Here is a 10,955-nt window from a genome sequence, read left to right as displayed (position 1 = left end):
CGCCGAAGACAATTTACGTGCCGAACACCTTGTCGTTGAAGCCTGGTTCGGGGGCTACTGAGGGAGTTCTGGACTAAGGGGTCCTCGGGCGTCCGGCCTGTTATCTTTGGGCCGGACTGATGGGCTGTGAAGATATGAAGACCGAAGATTGTACCCGTGTCCGGATTGGACTCAACTTGGCGTGGACGGCAAGCTAGGCGACCGACTATGAAGATTTCCTCTTATGTAACCGACTCCGTGTAACCCTAGATCTCTCCGGTGCCTATATAAACCGGAGAGCATAGTCCGGATGGACAGATACTTATTACCATATTCACATAGGCTAGACTTCTAGGGTTTAGCCATTACGATCTCGTGGTAGATCAACTCTTGTAACACTCATATTCATCAAGATCAATCAAGCAGGAAGTAGGGTATTACCTCCATAGAGAAGGCCCGAACCTGGGTAAACATCGTGTCCCCCGTCTCCTGTTACCATCGATCCTAGACGCACAGTTCGGAACCCCCTACCCGAGATCCGCCGGTTTTGACACCGACAGTCTGGAACTATTCCACCTCTCTTTGCAAGATGCATCCAAAACGATTATAATATGTTGGCAGATGAATATTAAAATCCTGAATGTTTCACACACACAAAAACAAAAACTTCACACCACCGTCCGCTTCCCGCATTTCTAAAGCTCAGACGGCGCCATCACCTATTTCAAGAAAAAAAGATGGCGTATGAGCCGGCCGATCAGACCAGAGATCAGTTTCAGAAACGCTGGAACTGACGCCGCTACTTGGGTGCACACCTCCAACTTTCGAAGACGGCTGTAGTTTCCGAGCGAGAACTATTTTGTCCAAAATATTACAGTCATGTTCTCTCACACATTCGATTCCAGAAGGAAATAAAGAAGCTCCACAAAATCAATTACTGGAGTATTACAGTACAAAATGTCACTTGATCAGTCCTAATGTAACAGAAGCGTATGTACTTCTCTGTACAGACCATCTGAGCTGAACTTAGAGGGCGCCGGCGCGCCGCCGCCGCCCGCCGCTCACCTGAAACTGCAGCAAAACCACAATACTAGGAATCTCTCGCCGTCAGTCACAAGCAGCAGAGCGGGCACCGGACGAGCCCGTTCTCGTTGCAGTCGGCGCACCGCCGGAAGCTGTCCAGCTCCTCCAGGAACACCTTGCAGCTGCCGGAGCACTCCTCGCACGGCACGAACCGGACGCCGCCGCACCCGGAGCACGCCTCGAGCGCGGCGCCCTTGCCGCCCACGCTCGGCGGCGCCATCTCGCAGGCCTCCAGCGCCCTGGACAGCTCCCCGGCCTCGTGCAAGCGGCGGACGTCCTCGGCGCCGCCCAGGTGCTCGCCGTCCACGAACACCTGGGGCAGCCTCCCCGCGCTGCCCAGCGAGGCGTGGAGCTCGTCCTTGAACCCGCCGTGCAGCGACAGGTCGCGCTCGTCGATGCGCACGCCGTAGCCGTGCAGGATGGACTTGGTGGCCCAGCAGTCCTCGAACGTCTTGCGGATGCCGCGCAGGCTGGTGAGGTACAGCACCACCTTCCGCCGGCTGTCCGGCGGGGGAGGCAGCTGCGGCTGCGGTGGCGGAGAAGGAGAAGGAGGCGGGGACGTGGGCGTGGGTGGGCGCGCCAACTTGGCGAGCTTCGCGTCGATCCTCTGCTGGAACGCGCTGACCCGCGCGCGCACGATGCCAGGGAACCTCTGGATTTCGCGCTTCTTGACGCACTCGCCATCGCCCTGGTAATCCCGCGGCGGCGAAGCCTCGCCGAGCGCCTTGCGGAACTCCGAAATGACCTCCGGATCGGATTCCGGCGACCCCGGCGGCGACTGCTCCCGCCGCTCGTCCTCGGCCGCATCGCGGTCCCCGTTCTTGTTGTCGTCGAGGCCCTCCATGAGCTCCCACACATTGATCACCTCGGGCTCGCGGACCGGCGTCTTGGTCGGTGTGCCGACCACCTGCCGCTGCCGCCTCGCCAGCTGCGGCTGCGGGGGCGGCGCCGGCGTGGCGGCCTTGCTCTTCGCGGCGCCGGCGAAGCTGTCGGCGCGCCACTTCATCATCTCCTCGTCCCGGTCGAGGCTGAGCGAGCCGAGCGTGGAGGACTTGAGCGCGACGGTGTGGTGCGCCGCCCCGGCGGCCGCCGGGCCGGAGCGGCTCCGCCCGAAGGACTTCCGGAGGCCGCCCCGCAGCGCGTGCCTGGAGCCCGTGCAGCCCATCCACCGCGCGGCCACCACCCAATCCAGCAACCAATCAAGAACCCGATCAGCGGCACTGCCGTGTCGCCGACCAATCCGACGCGGATGGCACTCAACGCGCGAGGACAAAGAGACGGATGGACCTGGCCAGAGCAATGCCACCAACCGAGACGAGGGGAACCACCACCGACTGAGCGTGGATCGCGGCCAGTGGGGCGGGAGCTGAGCCTAGGCGATCTCGGCGGCGAGGCGGGGGCGGGGCGAGATCTGAGCCAAGCTGGGGCGGGCGGGGAGGTGCCTGCGACGGGGGGGAACGGGAGTGGGAAAGGCGAGCGCTTTATGCCGCGGAAGCAAGGAGCGTTCCGGGTCACGGGGTAGGCGCGTTACGCGTATTAACTCGCGCGTTATCTATCGGTTGGGGCCGGGCCGTGGTGGTGGAGTTCCCGGCCGGGTCAGTCAGGTCAGGCAGGCGATGGAGAGTGGAGGGTGGATGGAATCATTGCCTCGCACATCTCAGTGAGCAGTGGTGTCTTCGGCCATGGAATGATCGGCTGGAGCTTCGGTTATCCGCGTCGGATCGAGCGACGGAACCTTGGTCCGGCGGCTAAAAATTCGAGGGGCCGCGCATCGGACTCCGGGGCGCACGTCGCGCAGCTGCCTGGGGGCAAGGAACACACGTTTCTCAGTGCTGATTAAGCTGTCAATTCGGTAGTGGACGGACTAGGTACGTACGTTGTCACCTCAGCGAGCTGCCGGGTGCCATTTCCTGATCGACGATCGGCAGCCTCGTGAACTGATGATGACCACTGACGATGTGTGGGTGTGGACTTCACTTCACTTGATCCCGAGATCGCGTGGTACTGAAACTTGCTGCAAAGATGGTATGGGTGCATGGACCACGTAATGGCAGCGCGCCTCGTAGGTTCGAACTTGATGGCGGTAGGCACGAGAAGAGAAGAGCACCTTCAGAACTCGAATTCGGCCAAGCGGGCGGGCATCCTTTTGCAACGGACGACGCACCGGACCGGAAGAAGCACCTGTCGCCGTCGGCGCAATGCCAGGGTTAAGGAGGGCACCTCTCTCTTCTCTTTCTCCACAAGGGAGCTCGGCGGTGGTGCGTACGGCAAGCATTCCGGAGGGAGAAGGCGTCGGCGTCGGCGTCATCGGCAGGAAACGTATTGCTACGTGCAGTCCAGAGTCCGGACCAACCGACGCCCACCGGCGACCGAAAGCTCTGCCCCGGAACCGGCCAAAGCTTTTACACAGTCCGGCAGCCGGGACGTCCCTCTCTCTTCAGTCTCATCTACCACTGCTTCAGCGCTTCACTGCCACGACACAGCTTCTTTGGTTTATTACCTTTGAACCGTTCTGCCTGGGTGCACCGACGCCAACGTAGAGGGTCCTGAACCTTGACCAGGATAGGAGGAAGTCCACAATATTTTGATCGATTTCGGTGTTGGTTGGTGGTGACCGGTTATAGCTCAAGGAAGACTGGGAATGCTCCCCTAAAAAAAAGGAAGACTTGGAATGCTGGGAGGTTCCTTCGGGGAGAGGGGTGTGTTTTTGGCGCGTGGGTGGCATGTCACCAGTCACCTGCCGCGGCCCGTCTCGTCGTCGGGGTCGGTGGTTTGTCCGATTCCCGCTTTTGTTTTGTGCGCTGCGCACGGCACTTCCAGATTAACCACCAAAGCATTTCGCGCGTAGTATTCTTTAGCTCGTGCTTCCGATGCGACGGGCGGCCATATTTTTACTCCCCGGTCAGGGGCAGCTCGCGTCCGGAGGGAGTCACCCGCCGAATCCACCGGATTGGAGCTGATCGCGACGGGCGATCGGGACCGTTCGTCTCGTCGCGCAGGCAGGTGGACCTCGACGCACGCCAGTGCGAATTCCGAGCAGGGTCGGCGTCGGTCGTAGCGACGTAGAGTGCTGCTGGGCGCTTCAACTGCAGAGGAAGTCGCGTAGGCCGTCGCTTGCCAAGCCACAGTTTCTTCTTCTTCCCCCTCCATCGGTTCTGAAGTTTCTTCGGCCAACTTGGGAAGCATCACAAACAAGTGAACATGGAAGCAGTTCCTCTAATAAATCAGGGCATGTTCTCCAATGCCGAAACCTCTGTGCAGTGCCCTGGACAGCTGCCAGCCCAACCGGCGGTAGGCTTGCCCTGCCCCTCGTTCGCAGAAAATCAAAACCGTCGAGATCGTCTAATAACTAAGCTCATTGCGATTAGTACCACTAATTATGGCACTGCTTTACTGTCATTGGCGGCCTCCATCCTGAATTTGGAAAGGAAATGATGTCCGAGCCAAAAGTCGACGTCCAAAGTGCACTGGAGTGGTGGTAGTGCCGGACAGGGTCGGCCGTGTGGGTGACCACCTCGCCGCTGATACAACTCACCCGATCCATCCTGCCGCCATTCTTTCCAGCTCGAGCTGCGGGTTAAACTACGCCGGCCTCACACGTGGTACTGCCTGTGATAACTCCGGCACTCATGGTATCGATTCCGGAGGCGTCTTTTCGCCGGATCAGTGGTCGGAGATCGCCTTTTCTCTTCTTCTCTTTTCGGGGCGGGCCTGAGCACACGCTTGATATCGAAGGAATGCCGTGGTCGGTGGTTTCGCGGTGAATGTCACCGGCGTGGTGCTCTTGTTGGGAACATATGGAAGGACGATCACGATGATGTTTTTTTTGGGGTGAGAAATCACGATGATGGTTCTGCCCGAATTGCCCACGCGAGCTCGGCATGGGCCAGCCCATCACAAGGCACCTGGATCTGGGTTTTTTTCTTCTTCTGTTTCCGCTTTTTGCTTTTGTTGTTTGAGTCTTTTCAAGGTTTTCTGCCTCACCATTTTCTTTTCCTTTTCTTATTTTATTTTTCCATTCCTTTTTGTTTTATGTATGCTAATACATTTTTAAAGTAAGACGCAAATATTTTCATAAAACATGTGAAAACTGTAATGCCACCTCCACCTCCTAATCAACGCCTACGGGGCATTTCCAATCACGCGTGTAGTCCAGGGATTAGCAACCAAAGCGCACCCATCACACGCGGTACTGGGACAGCCCACACACCTGTTTGTCTGTTCTATTTTTCTGTCTTCTAACCGGTTTTGGTGAGGTTCTAGGGACTTCAATGGTTCAACATTTCCTTTTTCTGGCTTTCTTGCACCGATTTCCTTGTGGTCTTTTCATTTTATGCATTTTATTATTATTATTTTCTATTTCTATTTTTAAATTCATAAACATTTTTTGAATTTCTGAAGACCTTTTAAATTCAAATATTTTCTAATTCTTGAGCAACTTTACAAATTGCGCATATGTTTTTAACTTCACAAACATTTTTACCCTGTGAATATTTATTTCTTGTTCTGTAACTCATTTTGAATTCATTAATATTTTTTGAAACCGCAAACATTCTTTTGAATTCATGAACGCTTTCTGAACTCGCAGATGTTTTTTGAATTCATGAACGTTCTTTGAATCCATATTTTTTATAATTCATAAAAAAAATAAAAAATTACATCATTTTCTAAATAATGAACTAGAAATTTTGAATTTATAATATGTTCATCAATTTAAAAAACATTCACAAATATTAATAAATTTTCAGGATTTCGAAATATATTTTAAGATTTGAAAAAATGCACGAATTTAAAAATAAAAACAGAGAAAAATTGGCATAATAATAATAATAATAATAAAGGTCCATGGAAGGTTTGAGAACCTTCCCAAAATAAATGGGAATATAGAGAAAAATAAATAAGTGGGCGGGCCCATTACCGCATACGCGGAGTGCTATTATGGTTCCCTACCACTGACTCGCGCGCGGAATAGGATTTGCCGATGCATATCGCTTGGCGTTTGCATGTGTGTTATTATTAGCAACTTATGTTTAGATTGTCTTATCTTTGAGAGCCTAGTCTAGGAGGTAGTTTATGGGTTTACATGTGTGTTATTGTTAGCAACTTATGTTTAATTGTCTTATCTTTGGGAGCCTAGTCTAGGAGGTAGTTATGGCTTTACATGTGTTCTACTCCCTCCGTTTCAAAATATTTAAAGTTATGTGTTTGTTTGACCAACTTTATAGACAAAAATTATAGTGTCTATGATTAAACAGTTTTCAAATTTGTTAGAGATACCACACGCAATCGAACACGATGAAGAACGAAATCAAACACAAGAGACATCCGATTTTAACGTGAAAAATGCCTCCTAGACGAATGGAAAAACCATGGGCACCATCCAACAAATGTTCACTATATCGGGGGAGGTTACAAACGTCGGGGATTTACAACTGATCAACTTATCCCGTGCGAGGGCTTACAAGAGGTATATATAACATAGCTGACCTAGGTCAATACTCAATACTGACCCGTACCATTGCTCCACTTCGGCCCAAGCCTAGCGACGACGGGCCTCACTACGCTCGCTCGTTAGAAGTTAGCCTTTATCTTTGTACTTGAATATAGATCATAACATAAGAAAAATTACAATTTCTAATATATAGTATAAAAGTTTATGGTATGACAATATAATGAAGCTAATTTGGTGTTGTATATATTGGTATATTTTTCTACAAACTTGACCAAACCTTTTTTTACTAAGGAGTTAGGACAAAACCTAGAACTTCAAACATTTTGGAACCAAGAAAGTAGATTCAGCTACTTCGGTTTGGACTGTTATATCTAAGAGCACTGTTTAAAAAATCGTCCGATTCAGCGATTTATCATCCGATTTATCACTACTCTCGGGGTGACCGATAAGATTATGCCTTATCTTCACTGTTTATCGTTTGGGCCGATTTATCACTCTAGCAAGCGATTTATCGGGAATCTATCGATAAATCGGGTCTATTCATAGCACCATGTTTACAAAACTATGTTTATTTGTGTTTTGTGGACCTTGTTACGCAGTATGTGCCATTTTCCTATTTTGTTTGTCATTATACGAGGATTCAAAGGCCAGGAATCAAGCAAACACTTTTGTCCAATATTGTCTTGGTGTTGAATATATCATACTTTAGTGTTTGGAACCTGAGATTTGCAAAAAAAGAGTGATTAATAGTCGACCAAAAAATTTGATTAATCAGCCGATTTACCATTAATCTCTAATCGCCAGCTGACCGAGACGCTAACGATAAGTGATATCCTCAACATTGTCTAAGAGAGCCCACATTGAGTTCAGGAGGAAGCTTGGGATTGTCAGATGGCGCTTCCACCACAGGATATTGCTGAAGGAAATGTGCCCTAGAGGCAATAATAAAGTTATTATTTATTTCCTTATATCATGATAAATGTTTAATATTCATGCTATAATTGTATTAACCCGAAACTTAGTACATGTGTGAATACATGGACAACACAGAGTGTCCCTAGTATGCCTCTACTTGACTAGCTTGTTTATCAAAGATGGTTATGTTTCCTGACCATAGACATGTGTTGTCATTTGATGAACGGGATCACATCATTAGGAGAATGATGTGATGGACAAGACCCATTCATTAGCTTAACATTTTGATCGTTACAGTTTCATTGCTACTGCTTTCTTCATGACTTATACATGTTCCTCAGACTATGAGATTATGCAACTCCCAAATACCGGAGGAACACCTTGTGTGCTATCAAACGTCACAACGTAACCGGATGATTATAAAGATGCTCTACAGGTGTCTCCGAAGGTGTTTGTTGAGTTGGCATAGATCAAGATTAGGATTTGTCACTCCGTGTATCGGAGAGGTATCTCTGGGCCCTCTCGGTAATGCACATCACTATAAGCCTTGCAAGCATTGTGACTAATGAGTTAGTTACCGGATGATGCATTACGGAACGAGTAAAGAGACTTGCCGGTAACGAGATTGAACTAGGTATGAGGATACCGACGATCGAATCTCGGGCAAGTAACATACCGATGACAAAGGGAACAACGTATGTTGTTATGCGGTTTGACCGATAAAGATCTTCGTAGAATATGTAGGAGCCAATATGGGCATCCAGGTTCCGCTATTGGTTATTGACCGGAGATGTGTCTCGGTCATGTCTACATAGTTCTCGAACCCGTAGGGTCCGCACGCTTAACGTTCGATGACGATTTGTATTATGAGTTATGTGATTTGATGACTGAAGTTTGTTCGGAGTCTCGGACGAGATCACGGACATGACGAGGAGTCTCAAAATGGTCGAGAGGTAAAGATTCATATATTGGAAGGCTATATTCGGACACAGGAAGTGTTCTAGATGATATCGGGTCACCGGAAGGGGTTCCGGGCAATCCCCGGCAAAGATATGGGTTTAATGGGCCAAGTAAGGGAACACACCAGCCCACAAGGGGCTGGTGCGCCCCCTATAGGGCCGGCCACGTTGGGAGAAAGCGAAAGGAGAGGAGGAAAAGGAAAGTATGAAGTAGGACTCCTACTTCCTTCTCCTCCCCCCTCCTTCCTTCTCCTCCCCCCTCCTTCCTTTCCCCCTTGTCCAAATATGGTAGGAGGGGGGCCGAATTGGACTAGGGGCCCAAGTAGGATTCCTCCTACTTGGGCGCGCCCTAGGCTGCCTCTCTCCCTCTCCCTCCTTTATATACGTGGGGAGGGCACCCCTAGACACACAAGTTGATTGTTTAGCCGTGTGCGGTGCCCCCCTCCACCATATGTCGTAGTGCTTAGGCGAAGCCCTGCGCCGGTAACTTCATCATCACGCCGTCGTGCTGACGGAACTCTCCCTCGACCTCAGCTGGATCTAGAGTTCGTGGGATGTCACCGAGTTGAACGTGTGCAGATCGCGGAGGTGCCGTACCTTCGGTGCTAGGATCGGTCGGATCGTGAAGACGTACGACTACATCAACCGCGTTGTCATAACGCTTCCGCTTACGGTCTACGAGGGTACGTGGACAACACTCTCCCCTCTCGTTGCTATGCATCACCTAGATAGATCTTGTGTGTGTAGGAATTTTTTTGAAATTACTGCGTTCCCCGACAGTGGCATCCGAGCGAGGTCTATGCGTAGATGTTGTATGCACGAGTAGAACACAAAGAGTTGTGGGCGATAATAGTCATACTGCTTGCCAGCATGTCATACTTTGATTCGGCGGTATTGTTCGATGAAGCGGCCTAGACCGACATTACAGGACCGCATTCATGAGACTGGTTCTACCACGTGCTTCGCACACAGGTGGCTACACTAGTAGAAAAAGGGCCATTTGTCCCGGTTCATAAGGCCCATCTGTCCCGGTTGGGGAACCGGGACTAAAGGGTCGTTACTAATGCCTAGGCCTTTAGTCCCGGTTCTTATACTAACTGGGACAGATGGGCCTCCACGTGGCCGGTGCTGCGAGCCCAGGCAGGAGGCCCTTTAGTCCCGGTTGGTGGCACCAACCGGGACCAATAGGCATCCACGCGTCAGCTGTTCAGGGGCTAGGGTTATTGTTTTTTTTCTGAAAGGGGGGGTGGATTTGGGGGTTTTGTATGGTTAATTAAGGTGTTTCATATATTGTGTTAGGTAGCTAATTAATTAATAGAGAGAAGTTTCCTCTCTTATCTCCGTGCTTGGTTGACGCTACGTACTATACGTATAGAGAGGCCCTCGACACGCTAGCTAGTAAGAAAATGAAGGAAACCATTAAGTACAGAAGTTCGTCATGCATACCGAGAGAAGTGATCGACCTCTCCTTCTCCGAGAGATTGGTCGAACAACAAGTTTTCTTATTATCTATCCGACGCTACTGGCTACATACATATACAATATGTAAGATCTCTTCCAATCCCCTAGCATTTGAACTCAACTTCCACATGGTATTCTCCGGATTTATTGATGATGTGGTAAAGAAAGAATCCCGCCAATTCCTCTTGAATTGCTTTCATGCGATCTTGTGGTAGGAGTTCATTCCGCATCTGCCACGTCTAATTTGAAGAAGGGGGTTAATACATATATATGAATGAAACTCAACAGAAATGATGGTGTAATAAAATGAAATTGTGAATATTATTGCTTACGCACTTCATATTGTCTTTTAGAGCAGCCCCGCTTATCTTTGCAAGTCGCGTTGTAGATGAACTCGCACACGTAGTATCCACAGTAATCATTCCCTTGTTCCTGCCACAAGCACTTTATGAGAATAGAGGTCAATCAAACTGATAATGAAGCATTATAAATGGCATTGATGAAAGTAGCTAGAATCAACGGGAGATGCGCGCAACTAGCTAGCTAGTAGTACTTACTTTCGGGTATGTATATCGTAGCTCCTTCAGCAGTCCCGAAGCTTCTGCGGTGAACTGTTTCCAAACCCTGCAAGACAAAGAAAATACTTATTACTTGAGATATCAGGAAATGAACAAAAAGTTGCCGATATGGTGCGATAATGATCGATTGAACTTACTCATTGAGAATTTTAGTCATGTCCGCATAGGTCTCGGGATCTTTTTGTCTCGAGTCTAAGACGGTTACTAGTCCCCGCTCAAGCTTAATCTCCAGGAGAATATAGTGGAAGCTGCGCATGCATGCATAAATCATCAATTACATTACTATAACCTCGCTCGAGTAATAAGGGAAACCGAATATGCACACGACAGTAACACTCACTTGAAGTTGTAAGGAAAGAGTATTAAATCTTTGTTTTGATTTATTAACAATGATTTGAGCAAGTTGGCCTCGGCATCTTCGGCGTTCCTTTTAACCTGAAATTCATCTATGAGATTTGTGTTAATGAACCCAATATCATACATTTCTGCTTTTCTGCACTCGACGATCTTCAATCCGCATAATATAGT

General features: G+C 49.5%; 1 protein-coding gene across 1 annotated transcript; it reads right to left on the bottom strand.

Annotated features, from left to right (window-relative positions):
* Positions 1-887: 887 nt before the first annotated feature.
* Positions 888-2,541, bottom strand: LOC123145483 (uncharacterized protein At5g39865). The gene has a single exon (XM_044564910.1). The coding sequence runs from the start codon at positions 2,225-2,227 to the stop codon at positions 1,091-1,093; it is 1,137 nt and encodes a 378-aa protein (XP_044420845.1). The 5' UTR covers positions 2,228-2,541; the 3' UTR covers positions 888-1,090.
* Between the last annotated feature and the right edge of the window lie 8,414 nt (positions 2,542-10,955).

The sequence above is a fragment of the Triticum aestivum genome, chromosome 6D (assembly GCF_018294505.1).
Source record: "Triticum aestivum cultivar Chinese Spring chromosome 6D, IWGSC CS RefSeq v2.1, whole genome shotgun sequence".
Classification (NCBI taxonomy): domain Eukaryota; kingdom Viridiplantae; phylum Streptophyta; class Magnoliopsida; order Poales; family Poaceae; genus Triticum; species Triticum aestivum.
Note: the sequence above shows the minus strand (reverse complement) of the source record. Positions and strands in the feature narration are given on the sequence as shown.